At 46.5% G+C, this 27,723-nt stretch overlaps 2 protein-coding genes across 3 annotated transcripts in view; one reads left to right on the top strand and one right to left on the bottom strand.

Annotated features, from left to right (window-relative positions):
* Positions 1 to 23,238, top strand: part of LOC126525903 (pentatricopeptide repeat-containing protein 1, mitochondrial) — a 79,608-nt gene extending 56,370 nt beyond the window's left edge. The window contains exons 8-10 of one of the 2 annotated variants that reach the window (XM_050173871.3): positions 16,645 to 16,765; positions 21,981 to 22,165; positions 22,590 to 23,238. In XM_050173871.3, the coding sequence (XP_050029828.1) occupies positions 16,645 to 16,765; positions 21,981 to 22,165; positions 22,590 to 22,793 (510 nt within the window). In that variant the 3' untranslated portion in view covers positions 22,794 to 23,238. Of the gene's footprint in view, positions 1 to 16,644; positions 21,947 to 21,980; positions 22,166 to 22,589 lie in introns of those variants that run through there. The other variant, XM_055067707.2, reaches the window with a different exon arrangement.
* A 2,838-nt stretch (positions 23,239 to 26,076) lies between these two features.
* Positions 26,077 to 27,584, bottom strand: LOC126525912 (p21-activated protein kinase-interacting protein 1-like). Its single transcript, XM_050173883.3, has one exon. The coding sequence runs from the start codon at positions 27,567 to 27,569 to the stop codon at positions 26,100 to 26,102; it is 1,470 nt and encodes a 489-aa protein (XP_050029840.1). The 5' UTR covers positions 27,570 to 27,584; the 3' UTR covers positions 26,077 to 26,099.
* Positions 27,585 to 27,723: the final 139 nt, after the last annotated feature.

The raw sequence follows: 27,723 nt of genomic DNA on the forward strand, positions 1-27,723 counted from the left end.
AGCTTAAAGTAGCGACCATGGTCCTAATGTGTTTGACGAGAGCTGACCTGTTGTGGTTGTGTGAGGAGATCGGGGTAAACGTAGATGAGAACTTGAAGGAATCAGAAATTCGTAAGACAATTCTCGAAAGTGAGAATGATTTGAAATTCATAGAGCAAATGGGCAAACGAATTCTAAGTAAAAAACGGGAACAGGAAGCAATTAGGCAAGAACAGGATGAATTTAAGCAAAAACAGGAAGAAGCTAGGCAGAAACTGAAAGGGGTTTCGCAGGAAGAAGGCCTAACAGAAGTAACGAGGCAGTACATTGATGCATTGAACAATGAGATTCAAGGTTTTGAGCAGTCAATCGAGCGAAGTCAACAGCGGCTGGAGAAATCTGTAGGCTGGACGCAGCGAAAGTGGCAGGAAGTAAATAGCAGATTTTGTTCAAAAGCCGAGGAAAGTAGTAGTACCTGTGAGAGTAGCAGCACATTCACAAGTGAACTCGAAGTGCTAGCAGCTAACGAAGCCTTAGTGGCAGCAGAGGCCGTTAAAGGCCAGAGTGAGAGCGACGAGGTGCTGTGCCAAAATGACTGTAGAGACAGCTAGGCCAGCTGCGAACAAATTGGCACAGTTACCGCGCGTGTGCGTCGCATCTCATGGTAGCGAGGTCGTTAGCGAGGTACAGAATACTACGGACTTGACAGACGCGAGCACCCATGTCGAGTCAGATCTGCGTGCAGAAGTGAAGTGCGAACTGGACGATGCAGTTGAGAATAGTTCTCGGGGTGGCGAGCTCCGTAGCTCACGAGAGAACGACTGCATTGTTCAGGGATCGGTGCGGCTCTCCGCCAGTCTAGATAGCCTAGATAGGGATGGTTCAGTTGTTAATCATTCGGACTGTGCGCGTGAGACAGCGCTCGAGACTGACGGGCTGTGTGTCGATGCACAGCGTGAGCTGGGCAATGCAGTAGACGGCAGTTCGCAAGAGTGCGAGTTGCATAACTCGAGTAAAGCCTGCTGCATTGTGCCAGAGTCGGTTGAGCTGTCCGCCAGTCGAGGCAAAGTGAGTGTTGATTTAAATGAAAATCACTCAGACTGTGCGGGTAAGAGACCGATCCGGGCCGACGAGATGTGTAACGGCCAGCACGAGGCGCGAGATGACGGCATGAAAGAGAGTTCGAGGAGAAAGCGCCGCAGAAAGAAGCGCCGAAAGGATCGGAATGCGGTGGCTAATGTAGCGAAGCCAAAGACGGCGAAAGGCGCGAAAAGGCAGGGCGCGAAGAAAAGACAGGTGCGGTCGTCACGGACGATGTTGACGCATCAAACACGTTCGAGCCACCTGTCAACAGGGGACCGAGAAGCATGTTCTGCACGGACGCGGACAAAGGGCACGGGGCAGTTAAATTCCTCGTCGTTCCGTCGTTCTCTTCGAAGCTCAGCGTGCAGTACAAAGAAGCGCAAGGTGGCAAGACGAGACCAGGTGGGGAGTAGCGACGCGGTCAATCGAGGACATGCTGAAAGCGAGGCGCGAGGACGCAAATTGGCAGGGGACTCTAACGTCTTGGGGGAGCTGATAGTGAGTCAGCCCTTTTGTTGTTCCTCAGCAGCCAGAATAGCTTTCAAACCGCGGCCACTTCGGGTACGGCTGAAAGTATGAGTCAGTCTGAAGTAATCGGGAACGGGAGGCCAAGAGCTTCCGTAGTAGTGTTGTTTTGTTTTATTTTTGAACATTTGCAGATTTTCGCGATTTGAGACTAGAATTTCTTTCAATATGTAAGGTATGAGCTCTGTTTATATTTGTTTGAGAAGCTCGAGATTTGAGACGCGTTTAAAGTAAACCTGTAGTCTCGCGAGGTGTTCATTAATAAGTATATAGGCTTTCTTTTTTTGTGTATGCGTGAGTAACCTGAAGGTCAAGGTTATCGTTGAGAGGCCTATCGTAACGCGCGTGTGTGTTATTTAACCTTCTTTCTTTTTAAGTGTTTTTGAATTTTCTAAGGTTAAACGCGTAGATTTTCAGTAAGTGCGTGATTTGCACTGAGAAGAGCTCTCAGGTCCATTAACGCGTGTCCTGTGCGGACGGAAGGAAGCAGAACGTTGATGACTGGGTTGCTCGTGTGTGTCGAAGGCAGCCGTATTCTGACTTCTCTAGTACGCGTGCGAAGAGCTAGTTAGTAAAAGACACATTTGTTCAAAGGTTCCTCTGTGTTGCGTAAGTTACGCAAGTGTAGTTGTTGGTTTAAGGAATGTGTCCTGTGGGGATTAAAGGAACAAATGTGAGTCAGCGTGATGAAAACTTTGTATGATGCAAGCATGTGTTCGGAATAGGGACCTCAAACTTAGCGCGTCTGTGATGACGTACCTGTGGAGTTGGCCAGACGGTTCAGTGGCAGCAGTACATGAGAAAAGTACGCCACTGTGATAGGGTAGGAACAGGCTGTTCGCGAAGTTAGGCTGCTGAAGTTATGTTTGAGTATTGGTGTATGAAAGGCTTCGGTTTAATTCTGCGTAAACCTTTACTCTTGTGCAGCGCGACGGTCGGGTTTGGTCGAACTCAGGAGGAACGTGAACGCTCGCTTTGGCGGCACGAAATTTTGGGGCAAAATTTGGGATTCCCAGTTGAGTGACTTGCATTGGAATTGTGATAGGAGGCCTGGTGGGTTAGCAGCTGATTCCGGGCGTTTGAACGCTGAGCGGTATTGTGTTGCCGGGTCGGCTCTTCTGTGCCAGTTGTTGTAAGATGGTTGAAGGCATTCGAAGTACGCAGGGGTTGCAGAGAGCAAAGCCATCGTCTTGCTCGCCAGACATTCTCTTCCTGCCCAGCGGTTGCCAGCACTGGCCAGGCGAGATTTTCCGGGCCATGGAGGAGCTGTTAAGAATGGCCGTACGGGGTGGCAACGTGCCAGCTTTCAGCCCGCTGCACGTGTTCCAAGCCCACCAGACGGGGCGCCCTTCGGAGAACTGCGAAGGGCCGGCAGCCACGTGGCGCGCGATCAACTCAGGAAATTGGTACTTGGCCGAGCCACCCGGGACAAAGCAGTTCTACGAAGCCCTCTGACGTCGGCACTGAAAGCTGGGCGGTACTGAGAACTGTCCGGCCTTTTCACCTGTGTGTATGTGCGGCACGTGTATGTGAGCCCTCATCCTCCAAGTCGGCACACCTCATCCTCCAAAAAGGCGGGTCATCTTGAATGACGTCGAACTATGACGTCGAGCAAGGGCTTATAAGCAGCGTTTGCCGGCTGCTAGTGTGTGCTCGTGTCGTGCTCGTTGTCGGGAGCTGAGTGCTCTGTCATACTAGAAATGTACTAGTGAGCTGTGTGCTCGTAAGCTGTTTGCTGTATGTTAGTCTTGCGGGCTCCATATGGGAGTCGCGCTAGTCTGCCAATGTATCCTGCTTAAACTGTTAATATGTAAATAAATCCTGTTCACCGAGTTCCTGTCTACGAACTTGATCTCCTTCAAATGGTGGCAACGGCGAGATAGTCCGACGACTCCTACATCTGGTTGTCAGCGGTAGGACCGTCCGACAAATCTTACAGTATACACTGTTCCCGATCGCGTGCGCCTCGCGCATTTTCTTGTTTAGATGGGATCTAGTGGCCAGAAAACGTATCGTACGATCGCAGTTTGGAGACGTGCTGAACGTTGGTGCCCTAAAATCGTGTTTCCAAGGAACGTATGAACCAGCAAGAAAATGAGCATGACTCTATTGAGTCATTTTTTTCTGTTCTCGATTGCGAGCGTTGGTGCCGCGAAAACGTATGTAACGGGAACGTTTCAACAAGGTTCTACTTATTCCTTAATTATACACTCATGAACCTGTCGTCTCCTCTCACAGTACGAGCACCAATATGCCTAATAATTGTACTGGCAGGCCTTCAGAGCTTTTTCAGTGGTGCCTATGGCGATTTGAGCCTTTACCTCTTTCCCTATACCATGGGGAAAATAGGTAATTGTTGTAGGTTACGCCAGATTTCTTTTTTTTTTCTGAAGGAATTATTGCACTCAATATTTCATGTAACACATAAACAATAGGCAGAATGAATGCACTTTTCATGCATAAAATTTTTATTAACGAGATGCGTGTCATTAAAAAGATATAAATTGCCAAACTCAAGATTGTGGGATAAAACTGAACAAAATTGTAAAGGCATGCTTGTATATACTAAGAAAAAAATGTAAAAAAATTATGAGACATACGAAATGTATTGCCGTCTAATAGGCACTATCTCCGAAAAAATCAAAACTTTTCATTGAACAGGTATTCCACTACAGAAATTTAAGTGCAAGCACTACAGTTTTGGCTGGCTGGGCAGCGGCCGCCGATGTTCTGGGCTGGCTTGCCTTGTCGTCGCTCTCAGAGTCAAAGTTCGATGAAAGGGTAGCATCCTCAGACTCACTGCTGCTAGAATTATGGATGAAATCAGCTGTAAACACAGCGGAATTGCAAGATCTGCGGTCTTTCAAAGCGTGCGTGCCGCTCCCGGAGGCGGCTATTCTTTCTTTCTGCTTTGGCAATCACCTAACTTTGAAATGCGTTCAAAAATTAACACCTGGTGGGGAAAAAGCGAACTGCTTAGAAAACAAAAATATAGTTCTCCTTCACGTCCCATGGCGTAGATTGTCCGTGAGCGGCGCGGAAGATCTCGAAAGTGGTGTTTCAAACCATCGATAGTGAGCAGCCACTTTTGCTTTCTACTTTGACGAATGTTAAAACTTCGTAGCGCATTAAAAAATCACTGCCCGGGGGAAAGAAGCAAACTGCTTAGGAAACAAAAGAATAGTTCTCTTCCTTCACGTCTGATAGCGAAGTGTATCCGTGAGCAGCGTGGAAAGTCTTGAAACCAGAGTTTCAAATCATAGTTAGTGAGCTAACGATGGCCACTGGACATGGCATGAAAAGAGTTAAGGGCTGCAGAAGACGTGCATTCATTTTTTCAGACGTTTTTGCTACCCCTAGGGAGTCCAAGAAATCAGACGTTGAGTGTACAACTGACCAAGAGGGTGCTTCAAATGGTCCGTGAAGCGAACATGCGGTGGTAGCTAGGAGAACAAGAACAGAAAGGACTGACGCATTGAGGAATGAACGGCAAAGGAAGTGTGCCGCCGCTTCCTTGCTAGAGCTTGAGCTCAAAAAACAAAGTGTTGGCTGGCGTTGAGATGCAGGTGTCCTTCACCGAAACCAAAATAAACTCTTTAGAGCAGTGAAATGCAGCACTGAGGCATTGTGCGCAGGCTGAGCGTATATCAGGACAGTTGAGGTTGACTTTCTAGCTGCTCACTTGTGAGAGAGAAACTCACTTGTGAGAAAGTTCGGGCCTCATACCAATGAGCTTGCTATCAGTGATGGCAAGCTCATTTTAAATAGCTAATATAAGAAAATATTTGCTTCTGTGTGTATCCGTTTTTATTCATATTTGAAATTATTCGACTCGACTTGCAATGGGCTCTACCATTTTTTTTTAAGATAATTTATTTGCTGTGCATTTTACTAACCCCTCCCTTCAGTTTTCTTTTTTTTAATAATATAAACACTAATTTTTACTATTCAAACTGGATTAAGTCATTTTTTATTTTTTGACATGCTTACTATAGAGAGTGACAGCAAGGGGCGACATGGTGTTAGCCCGTCTTGGCATAAAACAAAGTTCTGTGTCATTCAGGTAATTTTCAAAGGTACTCAAGGAAAACCTGGAAAACTCAGGGAATTTGGAAATGTCAACTTGGTAGATGCCCTGTCTGTTTTCATAGCATGATTTTTCTGGTTCACTCAACCCATGCACGTACACACTTAATAAGCACATCAGTGTTGTACGACGTACTGCTCAATTGCCAAGTCAGAAAAACACTTTGAAGAGGACCTTGGACGGTTCGTGCGTACTGGTAGATGCTTGGCAACGCAGGCCTGCTCGCGTAGGCAGTGTGAACTCGCGGCCGCAGTTATGGCGGACGCCACTAGCGCTCCTAGCGAATGACGTCATGTGCATGACTCCTATAGTGACCTGTACATTTGGGCCAACAAGTTTAATAGTGCTTCCATGTTTACTGCTGGCTTTTAATGCTCAAATATGATGTGTAAGCAGCATTTTATTGTGGTTTACTCTGACAGCAGTTCGAGCTCTGAAATTAGTTTTGCTGTGTCCACTAGTGTGTTTGTCGTTCTTGTAGCACCCTTTTTGTTGTGCCATCATTGTCAGGCCACCTTCTCATCCTCAGATTCAACCTCAATGGAAAAACAAAGCTTCACTTGCCACTGCCACAGGGGCCATTTGCCCCTGTGGCAGTAGGATATGCCAACTACATTACCTTTGAACTTTGCAGATTTGGGGAGAGTTTTCTGTGCTAGTCCTACACTAAAATTGGTGGCATCTGTGTGTGTGTATGTATATACACTGTTCTGTGCATCCACAATAAATGTAGTCCTTGGAAGAATGGCTGTGTCTGCTTGTGAGAGCCTGCTGCTGTTGAAGTTAATGAGTTTGGAGTTGAAGCAGTATGTCGGAACAGAACCAAAACAAAAACTAAGAACAAGAAAAAATTCTATTTTTGGCCAGAACGAAAACGTAACCGAAGCATTATTTATTATTTTGCTTCGGAGTAAAACCGAAATATCTTTTACAGTCAAACCCACTATATAACAATATTCAAGTGCCATGAAGGTTCTGTTGCTATAACCAATAATTTTTCTAACCAGGTTGCATGAAAAAAAAAATCAAAATGGGGGATGGCGTAGCTGTTCTGAGAAAACTATAATGGCGGGAAGGCCAATTCTCCTCCCCACCACCATCCTCCATCCGGCTTCTGATTGTGTTGACTCATTTAACTGTTTAACTCTGCTTCCTGCGCGCTCTGATCACATGTTGTTAACAAGCCATGGCTGTTGGCGATCAAGAATGGCACTGCCATAACTGCAAAAAGGGGTCACGGGCGGCAAGTGCAATTGACATACGAGCTCCACTGAGGCATTGCTTTGGTGGCCCCGAAAGGCACCTTTTAAATAATGCAGGAGGGTCGCCATGGCACCATCTCAATTTGAGAAATCCAGAAGAAACGCTGGGACGTGACTGCTACAAGCATCTAGCCACCTACTTCCCACTGGCTTGCACGAGAAAACTGCATGTCCGTCAGACTTGCTTGCTTTACGTGAAGTTTGCCGACATTCTTCTCCAAGGCATCCAGGTGCTCCACATAGTGAAGCGGAAGGTCCCTCGTGAAAACAAGCCCATTAGGGACTGAATCATCTATGGGACCTCCCGCGGGGACAACGTTGAGACAGCCTGCCCTACGGTATCAGCTCTGTCGTCGTGGCTGTCACTGTCGCTGTCCGATGCAAGCATGTTCGCGACAGTCGCCTCATAGGTTAGGAGCACTTCGTTTCCTAATTGATAGCAGTGAACTTTCTTTTCACCGATGATCATTGCCGATGGGCAGCAGGCAGATCAGCCATCTTCCATTTCGGCGGCAAGTCAAGTGAGGCTGAGAAACAACACGGCCAGGAACGACTTCGACGTAGTGAACACAGACAAGGACGAGCAACTTAATCTGCTAGCAGAATTGCCCAGTATGAGGGCCATAGAACAAAGAACCAACTGTGAGGGCCCAGCAAGCAACATGGGAGCAGTGCCGGCAGCGTTGTCAGCGCAGTTGGCGTAGTCCATGCGTGTTTCGGAGGGTGCAGAGCTATGGGCGCAGCCCATACATGTTCTAAGAGGTGGAAGGGTAATGGGCGACATGCATGTGAGGCTGGCGTGCATCTCTCATAAGAGAAGTGTGCGGTGGCAGTTGGGGTGGCGGGCAATCGTGCAGCGGCTCACATTTCACTTTTTCTTTTTTCTTCTCAAGGATTTCGCATTCCATTGCCTTTTGGCATGGACATCCAGCAACCAGACTTCATCATTATAACCGCTAATGCAGCATGGGAACATTGTGGTAAGCGGGTTATTTCCCCATAGAAAACCTACAAAAGTTGATGGTGCAGCAGCTTTTCATTGTTATAACCGATATATTGTTAAAACCGGTATCGTTATAAGTGGGTTCGACCGTATAAGGCTAATGCTGCCGAAGCTAGGCGCCGGAAAATGGCTGACAATCCCGTGTTGTGGGCCAGGGAAGCAGAAGCAAAAAGGGCATTACGACGCCACACATCGGGATGAACGACGTCAAGCGGCTTGGCTGCGAAGGGCGTCCGATGATACGAAGTTTGCTTTGCGACGTCATCGAGGATTCGACAAACACCAGTTGCAAAGCATCGCATAACCGAAGAGTGTGCTCGAACACTCTGCCAGAGCCCTTACCGAGTTCTGATGCGAAAATGTGAAGCTATAACGCAACAAGTCAACGAAATGCTGCGTGACAACATCATCCCGCCGTCAAAAAGCCCTTGGGCATCTCCTGCAGCCTTGGTGAAGAAAAAGGACGGAGCACCACGTTTTGTGCGTTGATTATCGTGGACTGAACAAAATCAAGAAGAAGGACGTATACCCCCTCCCTCGGATAGACAACGCATTGGATCGGCTATGCAACATTAAATACTTCGCGTCGATGGATCTCAAAACTGGCTACTAGCAAATAGAAGTCGACGAGAGGGATCGCGAAAAGACCTCCTTCATCACGCCAGATGGCCTCTACGAGTTTCAAGGTCATACCATTCGAACTGTGATCAGCGCCTGCAACGTTCCAGTACGTGATGGACACGGTATTAGCAGGATTGAAGTGGCAGACCTGTCTTGTTTACTTAGATGTCTTTGTCATCTTCTCGGGAAATTTTGACAATCACCTTCAGCGGCTTGCGACAGTACTAGATGCCATCAAGTCATCAGGGCTCACTCTGAAGCCGGAAAGTGCCGCTTCTCTTACGACGAGCTTCTGTTCCTGGGCTATGTCATCAGCAAATCTAGAGTCCACCCTGACCCACATAAGACCACTGCCATCGCAAAGTTCCAGCAGCCCATTGATAAGAAGGGTGTGTGTAGATTCCTTGGGATGTGGGCCTACTATAGGTGCTTTGTTAAGGCCTTTTCACGCATTGCTAAACTGCTAACCTGTCTAACTAAATGTGATGTCGAGTTCAAGTAGGTAATGTCACAGGCCAACGCATTTCAAGAACTCATACGACACATGCAGTCGACACTGGTACTTGCGCACTTCGACGAGAACGCTGATACAGAAATCCACACCGACGCCAGTAGCCTAGGCCTCGGTGCCAAATCTGTACCGATGTATGCCGGTACATTGCTGCCAATGTGCACCTGATGTTGCTCATGTGACCGCAACCGAGTATTTACAAATGGAAAAATTTATTACGACGAAACCATTACTGGATTAGTGAGAAGGCAGACGGATCGCACTACAGTTCGCGAATTGCGCCACGTGATATGTCATGTTATTGAACAATTTTAATATTTGATTTCCTTGTGATACATTAAATGGAATCAATTTTGCGTTTGTCTTTTGTTAGAGTCCTGTATGTTTCATGTATGCTCCTGTACTGCCGAGAGGGAAGCTACAGGCCAGGCCCAGCCAGCGCAGAGTATCCCGAGATCACGCGCGCACACCCTACTTCTTCTTTATCTGCCTCAGTCGCGCAGTGCTGCGACATTTTCCCCGAGGGCAGATGAAGCTCGCTGAGCGAGTTAAAGGAACCTGTGATGGTACTGCTTGAGTCTGGCCACGTGAACAACTTGCGTGGCACGTGAACGCCAATTACTTGCCATCACTTTGGCGACGACATAGTTTACATCACTCAAGCGGCTGAGTATAACGAATGGTCCGGTGTAAGTGGCGAGAAACTTGTGGTACAGTCCCTTTTTGCGAACAGGTGTCCACAACCAAACATAATCACCGGGAGTAAAGCTGACGGGGATATGCCGCGCATCATAGCGAATCTTGCTGTTGCCTTGTGAGGACAACGTCCTAAGATGCGCCAGTCGACGTGCTTCCTCAGCACGACACAGAGTTTGGGCGAGGGAAGGATCTTCTTGGCGCGATAAAGGTAGAATAGTGTCCAGAAAGCTCTGGGGTGCGCGTGCGTAGAGCAAAAAGAACGGTGCATATCCAGTAACTTCGTGCTTGGCACTATTGTACGCATACGTTACAAAAGGTAAGACGGCGTCCCAATTCTTGTGGTCAGCGGCGACATACATTGATAACATGTTGATAAGGGTTCGATTCGTTCGCTCCGTGAGGCCATTGGTTTGCGGGTGGTAAGGAGTGGAATGACGATATGCAGAACCACAAAGCCATAAAAGTTCTTCGACGACGTCGGCGGTGAATTGCCGTCCACGGTCACTGATGACAACACGGGGAGTGCCGTGACGGAGTACGACGTGATGCAACAAAAATGTAGATACATCTGCTGCAGTGGCCGATGGAAGTGCCGCCGTTTCCGTGTAACGAGTAAGGTAATCTACGCATACTATAATCCAGCGGTAGCCAGCTGACGTCTTTGGGAGCGGGGCAAGCAAGTCGATGCCGACTTTTTCAAAGGGTAACGTCGGTGGTCTAACTGGTTGTAAATAGCCTGCTGGGGCCGTCGTCGTTTGCTTGTGGCGCTGGCAAACAGTACAGCTGGTGACATACTGCTTCGTTGTTTTCCAGAGCTAGGGCCAGAAAAATCTCTAAGTCGGTGTAGTGTGCGTGCAAAGCCAAGGTGCCCGGACGTGATATCGTCATGCATGGAACGAAGGACAGCAGGGCGCAGGTTTTCGAGCACAACTAGAACCAATGGGGGACCATCAGCCGAGTAATTTTTTTTGTACAGCAAACCACTACGAAAAGTTAACGGCGTTGTTCCTGCTGGCTCACGTGCAGCTGCCCGTAGGGATTTCAAGCTAGGGTCGCAACGTTGCTCGCTCTCGAAGGTACGCAGGTCTGGAAATTTGGAAGAGATGGAAACTAAGTAGTCATCGAAGTCATCATCCTCAGCTTTAGTGTGCGGCGAAGGGAGAAGGGATAGGCAATCGGCATCCGTGTGACAGCGTCCACTCTTGTAGTTAACGGAAAAGCTGTACTCTTGAAGGCGCAAAGCCCAGCGGGCCAACCGGCCAGACGGGTCACGCAGCCCAACCAGCCAACAGAGTGAATGATGGTCAGTCACTATCGTGAAAGCGCGGCCATGTAGATACGGACGGAACTTCTGAATGGCGAAGACGACTGCTAGGCACTCGAGTTCAGTAACGGTGTAGTTTGTCTCCACTTTTGTAAGTGTCCGACTAGCGTAGGCAATGACATGCTCACGGCCACCGCAGAGCTGAACAAGCACAGCGCCAACACTCGCACCGCTGGGGTCAGTATGCAGCTCAGTTGACGCCTCCGGATCAAAATGCCGCAGTACCGGTCCAGAAGTCAACAAAAATTTCAGCTGTTGAAACGCCGACTCGCAGTCAGCAGTCCACAAGTATGGGGTGTCTTTGTGAAGGAAAGACATGAGGGGAGAGGCAAGCTGTGCGAAATTCTTGATAAAGCGCCGGAAATATGAGCAAAGGCCCAAAAAGCTTCGCAGATCTTTCACCGTTTGTGGCTGTTGGAAGTCGCGAACCGCTGCTATCTTATCAGGGTCTGGTCGTATGCCGTCCTTGTCGACCAGAAAGCCTAGTACGAGGGCTTGACGCTCACCAAAATGACATTTCTTCGAGTTTAAAATAAGGCTAGCTTGCTGGATACAGTCAAGAACGATCGACAGGCGCTGATTGTGCTCGTGAAATGTCCGGCCGTAGATAATGACGTCGTCTAAAGATAATGACGTTGTCTAAATAGCACATGCAAATTTCCCATCTGAGTCCGCGGAGCACGGCATCCATAAATCTCTCGAATGTCGCTGGAGCATTGCATAAGCCAAAGGGCATAACGTTGAACTCAAAGAGACCATCAGGTGTCACGAAGGCTGTCTTCTCCTTGTCTGAGGGGTGCATGGGAATTTGCCAATATCCTGACCGTAAATCAACAGAAGAGAAATACGACGCGGAGTGAAGGCAGTCGATGGCGTCATCTATTCGTGGTAGGGGGTACACGTCTTTCTTTGTGATGGTGTTTAGGCGGCGATAGTCCACACGGGATCTCCATGAGTTGTCTTTTTTCTTGACTAGGATCACAGGAGCAGCCCAAGGGCTGCATGATTCCTGGATCACTCCTTTCTGTAACATTTCTTCGACCTGCTCGGCGATGACTTTTCTCTCTGACGGTGAAACACGGTAGGGCTTCTGACGAATTGGCGTTGCTTGCCCTGTATGGATGCGGTGTTGCATACGAGACGCCGATGGTGTATTGGACGCTCGCTGGCCTTGAGTAAAATCAAACACTGTGGCGTAGCGAACGAGCACAGCTTCCAGCAGACACTGCTCACTAGAAGACAGCGACTTGTTAATCATGCGCTTAAAGTCAGCAGAATTATCATGGTTGGAATCGGGGTTGGATCTTTTTTCGGCAGTTGAGATTTCGACCGTTCCGACGCTGACAATGGCTTGTTCATCAAAACTTGCCAGTTTAAGTCCTAGCGGCAATGTTATGGATTCGGTTGAAACGTTCACTGTCCACAAACGAGTACAACCATCAGTGGTGACAATGAGGGAGCGAGGGACTATCACATTTTTCTTGAGTGCATTGTTATAATCGGGCTCGGCTAAACCTCAACAAGAACCTGTACGAGGGCGCGAAGTATTGACAGGTACAAACATTGCAGTCTGAGGGGGCAAACACACATCTTGTGACACGGAGAGAACGTCGGCGGCATCACTGGTGCTATCTGTCATTGAAGTTCGCACGTCGCGGCGAAGAGAAATTGCGCCACTTCCACAATCCAAAGTTGCCCCCACTCACACAAGAAATCAATTCCTAAAATAATGTCATGCGTTGTACGTGCAAGCACAGTAAATTCACTTCGAAATGTCTGGTCCCCTATCGTAACTGAAACAGAACAGACCCCAAGTGGGCGTAACATTTCCCTGCCAACTCCACGAAAGGTAGCGTTCCTATCCCAAGAAAACATAACTTTTTGTCCAAGATGATTTTTGAAGGACAGGCTCATAACAGAAACTGCCGCCCCGGTGTCAGCTAAAGCAAAAGCACTCACGTTGTCAACTAAAACACACACTTTGTTTTTAAACAATTTAACACAAGGGGGTCTTGATGAAGATGAACATATTGCGGCCTCACCCCCGTCGGTCGCACCAGCTAGTTTTCCAGCGGCGGCGGTGACAACGAGCGACGACGAGGTGATGGAGAGCGTCGTTGTCGTGTCGGTGGTGGTGTGAGGCTGCGATCGGAAACGGGGGAGTCACTGCAGTTCGCGCGTCCCTGCTGCAGCCGCTGGAAGGAACTGGGATACGGCCAGGGCTCGTCAGCGGGAACGCGGGGTGTGTAGGAATTAAACCGGGGAGCACGCTGCTGGCGGCGGTGGCAATTCCTAGCAATGTGTCCGGGCACACCGCAGCTGTAGCAAATGCGGGAGTCGCAGCTTGTCGCGGGTGTCACCGGTGACATAAGTGTCATGGGTAGAAACGTGTTCTCAGGCTGGTTGTAGGAGGGAAGAGCCCACGGAACAAATCGTTGTGGTGCATCTTGTCGGCATCCCGGACTTGTCGGTTGCGGTGGCAAGTTGCTGCTCTCCATACGATCAGCATAGGTCCTGCGAGGTTCTCGGTAACTCTGAGGTGCCCAGGTGGCCGGTGGCACTCGAGAGCGATGATCAAATGCACACTGATGGCACACATGAGCGTCGTCAACAACTTTAAGGCGTTCAAGCTCTTCTTTAACCACTTGCTAAATCACTGAGGAGATGTCGTCGTGGGTTGGGACGGACACACTTGCAATAGTAGTAACATTGTCCAAGCGTCCAAACTTTGGTCCAATCCTTCTCATTTTCAGCGCTTCAAACGCCCGGCAGTGTTTCTTCAGGTCAGACGGAGTACTCAGATCTTCCTTCGTTATAAGAAAATTATAAACATCTTCAGCGATTCCTTTAAGCAGATGTCCTACTTTGTCTTTGTCTGTCATGGCAGCGCTGCCGATTCCGCATAATTTCAGAACAGCCTCTATGTACGTTGTACACGTTTCGCCAGGTAATTGAGCTCGTCGGGAAAGCGTCTGCTCGGCCTTCTTTTTCTTTGAGATCGGGTCCCCGAAGCACTTGGTGAATTCTTCTACAAAATTTTCCCAGCTGGTCAAAACGTTCCCGTGGTTTTCAAACCAGAGGAGCACGGTTCCAGCGTGAAAAAAAACCACATTATCAAGCTGCTTCGTAGTGCTCCAGTGGCTGTGGCGACTCACTCTGTTGTAGTGTTTAAGCCAGTCGTCGACGTCTTCGTTCGCCTTCCTCGAAAAGGTGGGTGGCTCTCGCAGCGGTGTCCAGTAGCCAGCCTGACCTGCGTGATTGCTATCTGGTCCGCCGCAGGTGGGGTCATCATTGCCTTCTCCGGAATCGGCCATGTCCGCTACTTGTGGTCGTAAACCGGCCAAGCGTCTACTCCGTCAGACAGTTGGAAGAGCTGGGTCGTCCAGCATCGTCCAAGATTTACCCCGCACATCCACCAAAGATGTTACGAATGATGTTTATTTACAAGGTGAAACGAGGTCCGAGAGGGAAGCTACAGGCCAGGCCCAGCCAGCGCAGAGTATCCCGAGATCACGCGCGCACACCCTACTTCTTCTTTATCTGCCTCAGTCGCGCAGTGCTGCGACGATAGTAAGAAAATGTTGCCGATTTGTACAAGAGGCTTCTGTGAACATGTGAGCCAAATATTGCACTGCATGCAGTAGGGAATGGACAATGTCGTGTTGAAAATAGATAAAAATTGCTTGCTCTCACCTCCACACTGTAGTCATGCAGTGCCATCACAAGCAGCCGGACTCACCAACATCTATTGGCTGATTTTGTGATCGCTAGAACATTTTCATTATTACTTAATTGATCATTTTGAGTTAAATAACTTAAACATACATATGTCTGCTATCTTAAAAGACAGAAAAAAATCATTTCATCTTTGCACTGCTGGTCTACTGACGGCAGTTGCACGTAGCTACATCTGCTGTGCATGGCCTCGAGTATGTCATTTCACGCTTGCTTCTACTCATGATAACAGTTTCTTTTGATATTGGTTGGCAATTGCGTCTTTAACAATTGAGGGCAAGAAGACCATCTGCTGCTATGTTCTTTACTTTGTTAACATGTGCCCATAACCTATCATTTATACATCTACTGGTTCGACCAATGTAGGACTTTCCACAAGTAAGAGGAAAGTGGTATACAACACTTGTGGTGCATTAAATGAATTAGCTTTTATGCTTTCTTTTTATATGCAGTGCCAGTGATTCTTTCTGACCTTGTGCTTCTGCACAGGCTTACCAACTTATTAGGTGCCAAAAAATGACTTTTATGTCACTCCTTCCGTAAATATTTTTTAATCTGTGGAAGAAACTTTGTATGTAGGTGTTGACGGCAATATTTCTTTCTTTAATGGTGGTTCCTGTACCATCCACCTACTTGGAACCTTTTTTCTGTGCTTTCTTGTTGGTAGATTACAGGAGCACATTAAAAAAAAGAAGTAAGGAATGTTCCAGCAGACATTTTTCTTGCCCTCCATTGCCAAAAATGCAACTGCCAACCCAGATCAAAAGAAACTGTTATCATTAGTAGAAGCAAGTGTGAAAAGACGTGCATGATTATGGAGCTAGGAACGAAGCAGCATTTGGCGACACATGCATCAGTAAGCCATCAATTTCTTTATCAATAAGAGAGCTTGGTTATCTTTATTTACGCTGAATGAATACCTTTCTAATAATCAATGTGGCCACAAAAGTGCCTGCGTGTGATTTTCCTGGCTTTGTTTATGTTTACCGAACAATGTGCACATGTCTTGTGGAGTTTTGAGGTGTACAAGTATGCCTTTGGGAACTGGAAATAAATCTGTTGTTGAAAGTTAGCACTGTGTGTTTGCCTTATGTGCCTTTCCATGTCCCTGTCATTCTGCCTGCGCTATAACAAAGTAGAAGGTGCCATCACCTAGGGTTCTTTAATTATCACCTAGATCAAAGAAACAATTTTGCTTTTTCATGGTGGAGTGCGGCGGTGATGGTCAAGAATTGAACCCACCACCTTGTACTTAGGAGCAGCACGCCATAGCCACTGAGCCGCTGCAGTGGGTACAATATAAGAACAAAGGAATGCAGTGGAGAGGACAAGGATACGGGAGACAAAAGTGCAGACACTGCACTGACTTCCAGCATTGTGTATTGCTGACTTGCAGTTCACGTGTGTAGTGCATGCATGCTTTGAAAAAAAAAAAAATATAAATGAGGGAGCAAGACGATCAAATGTGTCATTTGGACACAGTGGAAAGGTACGCTGCTGTCCAAGGAACATACGCTTACTGTTAAAAAGGAGACACTATAGAAAGCAAAAAAGAAAGAAACATCAGAATGCAGGAAGTAATGAAATACAATTTTATGTGATGAAAGCACAATTAAGGAGCATTAACACTCAGACTGGCTTATCTTTTAATACTATCATGGGCCTCGACAATTTCTCTAGCCAACTGCAGGTTGTGTTTAGGCAACGCTAAATGCTACTTTTAGGTGAATGCCAACTTTCCTTTGCACGATATTTCAGGGGGTGTGTGTGGGTAACGATGAGGCATCTTATTGTGACCCTCTTTTTGCTTTATAGGACGTCTTGTCCATGATAACAGCTCGCAGTCTCTACCCTGATGTGGTCACTTTTGGCGTCCTCGCACTGACTGTGCATACCAAGAGAGAGGGAAGTGAGTTCCTCAAGACAATGCAGGCAAGTTCTGACTGCACACTTTCTTAATGCAAATAGTGTTCTGAGGATACTTCACGCACTTTCCAGCATCTATCTGTGCTGGTATCTGATCGCTTTCATTCCATGCCAACTTGAGTCACTGAGTACGTGCTGCTCTTCAAAGAACCTTGGACACCAACTTGGGTCACCGGATATGTGTAGAACATGCCTTTTACATGATGCATTTCAGCGGTGGCATTATAGTGCGTCACTGCATTGCCTAAATGGTCATTGCATTATCGTCAACATCCGGCCTGAGATGGTTTCTGTTGGAATTGTTTCCCGGTACTTTACATGCTGCAGGCTTTAGACAAGGCAGGCATATGGCCGCTCACTGAAACCTCCACCTGCATTGAGGCTGTTATACACGATAACACAACTACTAGCGGGCAACTATGAATACTTTTATTCAGTCATCCTTGTTGTTTGACGAGTTTGCCTCATCAGTGCTCTCCCAAAGCTGATCGTCCTCTGTGCCATCAAATACTGTTTGAGATTTGGATCACCTTGGCACTCTTGAAGACAGCCTCGAACGAAATGTCGCACCGCACATTCAAAATCTGCTTGTACATAGCAGTGTCCTCTTGAAGGCCAACTGCAACAAAATTTCATTTGTTCTAAATTGGCTTTAAATGCATAGTATATACTATCCAAGTAATCTTGGCAAAGTCGCAGCGCTGGAAATTGTCCAATTTTCTTATAAACAGCATTTAAATAGCCTAAGCCTAAGCAGACGTGTACCCGGCGGTGAGTGGTAGTGATGCCGGTATGGAGAAAGTCCCAGAATCGTACATGACTGCTGATCACTCTATTGTGCCTAGGCGTATTGCTCGCTCAACATTTGCTAGTTGATCGGTGTCTCTCTCGATGTGCTTTCCCATTGTGCACGTGATTTGCCTGTTGCAAGATTGCCGATGCGTTGCATGGCTGTCGGGTGGTAACACATGCTCGAACACAAGCTATGGCTGTGCAATACACAGCTTCATGCAGAGCAAGGCAGAACACATTTTCCCTGTCCCAGCTTTCAGGGAATAAGCATGCACTGCACCGCATCAGGAAAGTGTGATGCTGGCCAGCCAACGCACAAAAAGCATGTAAACTGCACTTGATGAAGCTGCACAGGCTACATTTCACCAGCACAGTCACTTACCCATGCAAGATCTGTCTGCTTGCCAAATGCTTTCTTGAAATGACTATAAGTGCTGTAAGCTGCGATGGAACATGAAAAGCAAAGGCAAGTTGTATTCAGGGGCATTATGTCCAGCGATCATTTCTGGTGGTGCATCATCTTCTAGACATTTGGGACGTCTCTACATATGACGGGTCGAAGTAGATGAACAAAAGCCTTTCTGACACAGCACTAGAAAAGCTGTCAGCCGGAACCACATGCTCGATTTGTCACAAAAGAGAATGCAATGTGGCGACTATTGTGTAGGTGCTGGAGTGCGATGCCGCTAGAGTGGCAACAAGGGCATGACGAGTAACATGACATCGAGGCCTCTCCTATTTTGTTTTTTTCTCCATGATGCAGCTTAAGAACTTGCCTTAGGACACTCAGTATGGCTGAAACACACTGGATCTATGTTGTGTGATCGTTATTCAGTGGTGGCGTCTAATGTTACAATGATGATACCGTTTTCAGCAGGATAGTAACTAGTTCCATCTAGTGGCAGCTTGCAGAAAATTAACCAGCATGTGAATATGCACATGATGTTTAGGGTAACTTTTCCTTTCAGAAGTTTTTTACGTGCTATGAGGTGAGAGTGCAGACCTTACACAAGTAAATATGGTATATATGACTTGTGCGATGTGGTTGTGTAGAATGATGTGATGTGTAGAAAGAACACATTTTCGAAGCGATGCTTTTTTTTTTGGCTCCTCCCCTCACTCTGTGAGGATGGCTGAGTTAACTGGGGCAATCTCTGAGTCTGTGCATTTAAGGCGATCCTGATACCAGCTTGCAATATGTGTTCTAGCAAAATATCTTATGTGGTTCTAAACTTGGGCTGATCCTGGAGGCAATGCAATGTCACAGCACTCACACATGCATTAACAGATAGAGTTAACCAATAAGTGACTCCAACGGTGTACCTCAGCAAGTCTAACGGGAAGCTGTCACTTTGACTATCATCCTCCAATGGCTCCTGCCCTGTTTTGCTTTGTTTTGCTTCCCTTGTTTCAGTGCAAAGACAGTACAGCAAGACAAACAGAAGAGTTTGATTCTCTTGTTTCAGAATCAAAGTATGTGAGTGTAATCTGGCTGATGAGCCTTTTTTTTCAGACATGTTTGAATAACTTGTAGTGCACCAAGGCTGCACTGATTCAAGTATATAACACTATTGATATCAGCTGTATTGTCTACAAACGTTTGATGGGAAGCATCTGGAGACCTATGAGGAAAAATGCTTTTGCATCAAAGAAGCAAAGCACAGAAAAAGACATCAAGGAGAAGTTTAAGTTTTAAGTTTATTTCAATTTGCAGTGTATATAACACACACGTGAACATCTTCTGTGACCCAAGAATATTGATTAAGGGTCCCAGACGAATATAACTAGATAAGTATACAAAAAAATGTGAGCAACATTGACAGCAATTTAACAGGACTATAGTACAGGATGAACAGTTCTCTTAAGCATGGGGTTAGTAAGCGAGTTTTTTAGATATTCTTTATTAAACAAGTGAAAAGAAGTGAAGGCAATGCAGCTAAGCATTTTGTGAGGCCTGACTTGAAGGAAGGATACCGGGAGAAAAGTGAATAGTTGGAAAATGTTTGCTTTGTACCAGCAAAAGTCCTTAGCCTAAACCCAGCTCTCAAACTGTTTATTTTCCGTTATGTTTTGTACAGCAGGTTGTGCTTATTATGCCAGGAAGTGGCACTTCTGCTGTTGTCGCTGTGTAACGAGTGGTACTCACTCTTGCCGATGTTCCGGGATTGAAGTCCTTTCTTTGGAGGCTAGCGATACAGTGCTGGCACATGAGTGAATTTTTTATTGTCGAGGAAAGTCGTGCATTGGGAAGGGCTGTCAATGCAGGCAGTCCATGTGCAGCAGAGGTCCATGAAAACAGATTTGTTCGATTCCTTAATATGCCAGTGATTACTTTTGCAGTCAACTGTTGCACTATTTTTCCCTGTACCATTACACATTTCGCAGCATGAATTGAGCACAGTGTGTCAGCGATCACCCAGTTGCGTTTATGACAGCTGATTGCACAGTAGCAGTGTTGAAGCGGTAATTGTTTCGCATTCATGCACTTTCACTTGGGGCAACGTGTGGCATGCCACCAGAAGGAGACATCTTTTTCGTTTAGAGAAAACTAGTCTGTGAAAAGGGTCTATAGCCTAAAAAAAAAAAACGAAGTACAGCTGTCACAATTTGTTGCATATGATGGAAAGTGAAACTTTCAATATATATTCCTGGGTCCAAATGTGTTGCGTTTCAAGGGGTCGCAGATGCAGAGTCTGTTATATTGATACAGCATAGCCACAGATAAAGGCTGCCTCAGTGTTGCTGCAGTGAGTATTGTGAGAAGGACAAAGTGGTGCCATTTGCTAGTCGACCACCATCTTGGTCGCATTTGGACTAACAGTGTAAATGCATATGGTAAATAGACTTTTGCCTGAGTTTACACACAACATCATCATTAATGTGGTATATACAGCAAAACCTCGTTCATACGTGTTGAAAAAAAAACACACAAGAAAAACGTACTAACCGGGAAAACATGCGATCTGAATAACTAGTAAACGTTGACAGACTCAACTATAGTTGACATCTATGTAATGCAAAGCGTCGTGCGGATCGTTGCGGCATGAAATGCCGGCGTGCATCGAGCTGGTGGTGCTCCGGCGGCCCGAGACCCGTTTTGTTGTTTTTCTATTGCGTGGTGTTTTAAGAGGGCGACGGGAAACCGGAGTGAAAAAACCGAGGTGACACCGGATGCCACCGGATGCCACCGAAGCGCAATTTGAGGCCCACATCATGCCGCCTGCAGCAGGGAATGGCAGCTCGTTTGGATTATCACCTACTAAAATCGTGCAGTACGCTACCAATGGAACTACGTGCCACGCACTATAAAGAGATAGGTGAAGAAGCTTATCGCAATAGGTTTGGCCGCGATAGCTATGAATGCGGCGTGCGACGACCCGGGCGGAGATTTGCTGGTAGCTGAATAAGAAACTGCGCACCGTCATTTGCTGTGAGACTGCTATATACTGTTCGATCGCACGTGCCTTGTTCACATGGACTCTAGCGGCCGGAAAACGTGTACGCTTTCATTCTGCAGCAGGGAAGGGCAGCGCATTTCAGTTATCACCTATTAAAAGCGTGCACTGCGCTTCTGATGGCACCATGCATGTGCTGTAAAACAGATAGGCAAAGATGCTTATCGCAAAAGGATTGGCGCTGATAACTGTGAATGCCATGTGCGACGACCCCGGAGAAGATTTGTTGGTACCGAGATGAGAAACTGAGTGCACGCCAGTGACAGGCGGGCAAGTATTTCGGTGAAGCTGCAGCGGCGGGCAGCTATATACTGTTCTCGATCGCGCGTGCCTTGCACATTTTCTTGTTTACATGGGATCTATCGGCCGGAAAACATATATGTGTAATACAATTGCAGTTTGGTGACGTACTGAACATTGGTGCCGAAAAATCGTGTTTTCCGGGAATGTATGAACCAGTAAAGAATGAGCATAACTCTGTTGGGTCATTTTTCGTGTTCTCGATTGCGAATGATGGCGCCGGGAAAACTTATGTAACGGGAACATACAATGAGGTTATACTGTATAAATGTGTGTTGACACATCTGCTCACTTATTAAGCATGTTTCTGATGATTGTGCCTGTTAATGAGCTGGATGGTGATAATATGTGTTCCTCGATGCAGAAAAATTGGTGATGCTGTTTATCTTGGTACTTCAAGCTAACAGCACAGGCAACTGCAAAATAGGGTGCTAAAAAACACAAAACAAAGAAATGAAATAGGACCTAATCCACATTTGACCAAGATGGAAGCTTGGACTGGTTGGTTAACACTAGAAATGATAGACCACTGCAAAGGATACTAACGTAAGAAAGACATAACGGAGTGCCTGTGTGTGTCTTACATCTGCCTTTCATTTACGTCTTTACCATTCCTAATCTACCCATGCCATTTTTTTCTGTTTTTCCTTGTGGCATGCCTCTTGGCCACACAGGAAGCTGGCTTGACAGTGAATGAGGAGACCTGGGGCACGCTGGTGTGCAATGCCTGCTTCAAGGGGAACTTCTGGTTTCTTCTGGACCTGATGGGCTACGCCAAGCGTGAGGACATCCTGGTCAGTGCAGCTGCCCTCCGGGCTATCAGCAAGGCCAGTGGCAGGACCAGGAGGGCACTGCTCAGGAAGGTCAGTCGCTGCTGCTATGTTGAGAAAAGGTTATCTGTTTATTTGTTCAGTTATTTATTTAGATGTCTTCCGGATGCCAGTATAGCTCTACAAAATGGAGCAGGCGTAATCTGAATAAACAATATAGTTAACACATGTGGCAGACAGAACCAGAGGAATGAATAAACTAAGAACATTTAAAACACTGTAGAAAGCAACCCAATAAAGTGTATCAAGTAACCCGTAAAAACCACTAACTACTACCTGATTAGCAAAACAGGTCACCGACAAATGTAAAAAAATAACAATTATGTAACATTCCGAAATGTTCTTTTTTTGTTTGTTGTTTTACGCTGTTCTTTTACCTGACCAGATGTTTCGTGGAGCTCTTCATTACTACTGCTACTACCATAATAACGCAATGTTGCCTCTTCTTTCTCTTCAGGAGAGGGGAAAGGAAGTGAACTTCTTGAATCCAGCCGTGGAGAGTGGCTTCCGGCAATTCTGCCTGACGTATGAAGAGTGGCTCAAGGAGGTACGGGTAGACCAGCCCAGACATCCATGGGAGCAGTACGAGCCGGAAAACCTTAGGAAGTCGGCCACCGAGCTAAAAGCTGCAGCACTGGCCCTTGCAACACGGCAGACATGACATGTTCGATGCAACATTTAGGGCCAAGTGCTATGTTTGCTCCATATTGCGTTGATGTGGGTGTTCTGTGAACAATTATTGGGGCTCGTGAAGTTGTTGGTGTTGTCACTGAAGCCCTTTTCAGTTGGACACATGTCCTTGGCAAGAGGTTGCCATCAAGTGACTTCAGTGAAAAAGCAGAGGATTTCCTGTACTCGTTTTGCTGGTTACATCATTTTGTGCCTACAACACGAAGTTGCGCTGCTCTTCAAACAAAGTGTAGGAGGCTAGTGTGACTCCATCTCTTTGCAACTTCAGGGGGGTTGTGACTACAGTGAACCTGTGTTTCAACTTTGTTCTCATTATAGAGCTGGGTAATGAAACTGAAATATTTGTCATGTTCTTGTGCTCTATGCAAGACAGTTGCTTGTTTGCATGGTTACTAATAAAAATGAAATCCCTGGAATTCGTAGTCACTCTTTTTCACAAGGCGTGTGTGAATATTCAAAATTTCTTAAATTTCTAATAGGTGGTATCCAACTTCACGCCTCATAGGGTTGCGCACTCGGGATTTAAAATGCAGGTCTTAAAGGGTTTGCTTTTACTCGTTGAAGGCACCGGACGCATTTTTGGGAGCCAGGAACACGTCATAGACATTGGGTTTTGGACACCATCTATACGAATCGAATAGTCATTGCTATTCAATTTAAAAATGGACTATTCGGAGGAACGCTAAAATCAAATATTGACACGCATACTTATATGAATATAATATGCTAATATGACGCAAACCTAAAGTGATAGATTAATGCTAGAAAACATCCAAAGGCTGGGGTGGCCAGACAGGCATATTGAAAGAGCGATAAAAAATATTTGTCACAAGCCACAATAAAAAAGGGGACTGTGGCAGAATTTTATTTTGTCCAAAATAGCTGGTGGTCATGGTGAATGCCACTCAGGAAGCGAGTGCTTATTGTGCTTCTTTAATCGTGAACCTTGAAGTTTGGCTACTTGTGTGCGCATCTCTTCTAGAACACAAATGAAGCTGGTTGTCAGAAATTTTGAGGAGGGAGTACAGATGCCAGATAATCGCGAGTTGCACTTGGATCCGCGAGGAGCTGCATGCAGATTGCGAGCCGTAATTTGGCTATCCCTGATCTAAGGCATCAATATTTTTGATGATAGTAAGTGAGAAATAGAGGTAAATGTAGGACACCATTTGAGACTCTACCAGGACATTCTTACTATCCCGATGACGTCGTAATGCATTATAATACAGTAGAATCTCACTCATAGATCCCATTTTGTATTGTTTACGTGGTGCCAGCGTTAGTGATCGAGAACACGAAAAAATGACCCAATACAGTTACAGTTCTCCTTTACCAACTATGTCCCCGGAAAACGTGATCTTTTGGCACCGACGGTTGGTACATCACCAAATGGCTATCGTATGATACGTTTTCTGGCTGCTATATCCCATGTGAACAAGAAAAGGCACGAGGCACACGCAAATGAGAGCAGTAAGCACCCACAATTGCAGCTTCCTCGCAGTGCTCACTCATGTCATGTGAAAATATCGGCACGCACTCTGTTTTCTTTTCCAGTACCAGCAAGTCTCCTGGGTCGTAGAACGTCGCATTCACAGCTTATCGCCACCAACCTTATTGTGATAAGCCTCTTCACCTATCATTTCACAGCATGTGTGGCATAGCTAAATTTTTGTTTTGGTCTCCCACTGTCATCTTAATACACTTACGGCGTTGTATGCCGTAATGATTCTCGCCAAGTGGGAACGTCAGGACGTCCCACCAAAATGCCCCTCTCGAAGAAGCTGCTGAATAGGATTAGAGGATTGAAAACACAAGCTTGGAAAGGCCGCAGTAATGACAACGGGTGTCAGGAGCTGCTCCACCAGCTTGGCGTCTCACGCTGCAAGGTTTTGCCCAAAGCTTCTTTGTGTAGATATCTACAGACGAGTCTACAGATTTCAAATCGTACATTGCACTGGTTAGAAAGTTCTTTCCTTATGTTTTTTTTTTCCCCAATACGTATGAGAGGGAAGAAAATGCTACTTGTCCATTTCTATTCGATTCTTTGAAAGAATAACTTATTGACTTTACCCTTGACAACGATGCCGGTGGTCAAAAGTTTTCATTTTCGCATGACCCCATCCCGTCCGCGCACTCATGTTTTGCTAGTTTTGGTATTGCATACTGGTTCACTGGTTTTAATGGCTCGCAAAGCTCACACTAATTGGAAGCAGCAGAAAATGCAGCATCCATATGATGTCGTTGCTCAGTTTCTGGCTGCACTTTACGCAAAAAGTGCTTTGCTTCTGCAGCGGATGTCTGCCATCTACTTTGGATGTATCCTGCGACAAAAATGGGCTGCGAAAATGTACTTAGGTATATGAAGTTCTGCACTGACCAACCTGAAGACTATGAATGATGGCTCACAGCCACTACATTTCATAAGTGACTTGCATTATCTGCATGAAACAGGCCTCCATGTACACATGCAATTTAATTTTAATGTTATACCACATGGCAACCCAACTGAAAAAAAATATCTGCTGCAAGGGAGCCATAGTTGTTGCACAGAGGCACCAGTTTTTTTGCAAATGCAAGGGGCAGATAACTTCTGCCCAATAATTCCCAATCCAAGAAAAGCGTACCACTTTTAGGCAGCATATATACAAATCTGTTATCTCAATTGAGGCAAAGGAAATATGTAGCCACTATTACCATATTTCCATTAGATCACTGAGAGAGGCCTTCATCCTGCAGAATACATAAAAATAGGTTTATGATGACGAACCTTTTAAGGGCTCCTTTTTTTTTTTAAACTACCATACTGGCTCTTCTTTTGACAGTGTGCATTGATAACGTGGTTAGAACACAAATATGCCTAGGAGTAGTGTGGGAAACCTAACTCAATAACACTTGCAGGGTTTTTTGGAATAATGTGCCAAACATTTAAACTGAACTGTCCAATGAAACATACCCAAAAGAAAGTTCAACTCGCAAATACATCACCATTGGCAACAATGTTCTGTTACCAAGTGCAGGGTAGCTCACTTGATTCCTGTTTGCAACCACCATCCAAAGGAGGCAGGATGCAAAGGAACTTTTGTACCAAGGTTTCTAGTGCATGTTGAAAAATTGTGGGAGGCTCTTTGCTACATTGCTTTGGGTCACTAAACTCCATCAGTTTTACGTTATCAATTTACAACATTATCGAGCAGTCGCCACTGCTAAATCCAGCTTATGATGACGCACACAACAAGCATAAGATGCATACGAAATGAAAAAGACCTACAGCAGCAGTTTATTCCTGTTTATTACATTTCCTGCCTTTCTTTTTCCTCTTGAGTGCATTTTTAGAATGCGGTGTGTCAACAACCTGCTCCTTTTGAGAGGAATCGTTGTTGGGAGACACTTTCATCTGCTTGGTAGCATGCATGACGTCCTCCTTTGCAGCCTTCTCTTTGCGTTTTCGTATCCGCTGCTTTGTGTGATCGTGAAGTTGAGTTGTTTGCTCGGCTGCTCGAGCATTATCGTCACCTTCATTCTCAATGTTGCCGCTAGCGTCCAAGTTAACGTCGTCATCCCCTGCGCCACTTTCAGCTTCATGTTGTCCTATTTCGATTTCTTCAGAGAAAGAAACATCTTTAGCCTGCCGAGCTGACGTACGACTGCTTTCACCAAAGCGCTTGGTACTTTGAAAGTCCTCGCTGTTTACTACCTGTTCAGCGTTGCAACTAGCATCTTCACCTACTCGTTCGTTGTCCCCCATCGCGCAAACTTCATTTTTGTTTTTCTTCCTTCGCTTCGCCTTTCGCGGCCGGCTGTCCTCGTCGTGGACGGAGTGCACCGCCATACACGTGATCCTGCACCCGCACCGCACCTCGCACAGCAGGCTTGGATTGGCGTCCAAGTTGTCCTGGTCGACGTTCCACACCCTGACCGACCCATCGCTACCAGCAGTCACCAAGAACGTGGCGTCGTCCGGTGGCACTTTCACGATCTGCATCGCCTTGACTCGATTCGCGTGTGCCGCGAACATTTGGTAGACGCACTTGCGCCTGACGTTGTGCACCTCTACATTTCCGCCTTCGCCAGAAAGCATGACGACGTCGTCTGAAACGAACGCAGCGGCGCCAACGCGCTTGCCGAAGTCGATCGAGTGCACCTTGCCGGCTTTCTCCGTGCTGTAGACGTCGAGTGCGTTGCCAACGCCGACGACGAAGTAGGCGCCGTCCGGCGACCACTGCACGAATTCGGCGACGGCCTTGATGTTGGTGATGTACGCGTTGCGTCCCTTCACCAGGTTCCACGTCCGCAGAGTCTTGTCCTTGGAGACGGAAAGCAGTAGCTTTCCACTCGGGTGGACGGCGAGTGAGAGCACCTCGGCCTTGTGACCGCGCAATGTCTTCAAGCACTGCCAGCTTCCCGTGCACCAGATGCAAACGGTCATGTCGTCGCTGGCGCTGAACAAGTGGCTCGACTTGTAGAACTGCAGGCTATTTATCGTACCTTCATGCTGCATGAGCGAGCCCATTTCGCTGCGACTTCGCATGTTGAACAGTCGGATCGTCTCGTCGACACTGCCGGACGCGACGAACTTGCCGCCTGCAGCCACGCAACGAACTGATCCGAGATGCGAGTGGTTTGTGAAGAACTGCTGCAGTCTGAATTGTCCATCATTGCCTTTCTGAAGGGCGTATCCGAGAAGAAACTCTTCATATGTCCCGAGTATCACGTCAAACACGTTTTCAGCTTCTTCAGGCGCTGCCATGTTTTAAAAGAGAGTAGGACGGGCTACGGATTGCCTTGACTTAATGTAAATAAAACACATAGTCGTAGTGCTCAAGTTACTATCAATATTAAAATTACTTGGCGCTTTAAAATCTTTAGAAGCAATATATTTATTGTTTCAAAAGGATTTACGT

This window comes from Dermacentor andersoni, chromosome 8 (assembly GCF_023375885.2).
Source record: "Dermacentor andersoni chromosome 8, qqDerAnde1_hic_scaffold, whole genome shotgun sequence".
Lineage (NCBI taxonomy): Eukaryota > Metazoa > Arthropoda > Arachnida > Ixodida > Ixodidae > Dermacentor > Dermacentor andersoni.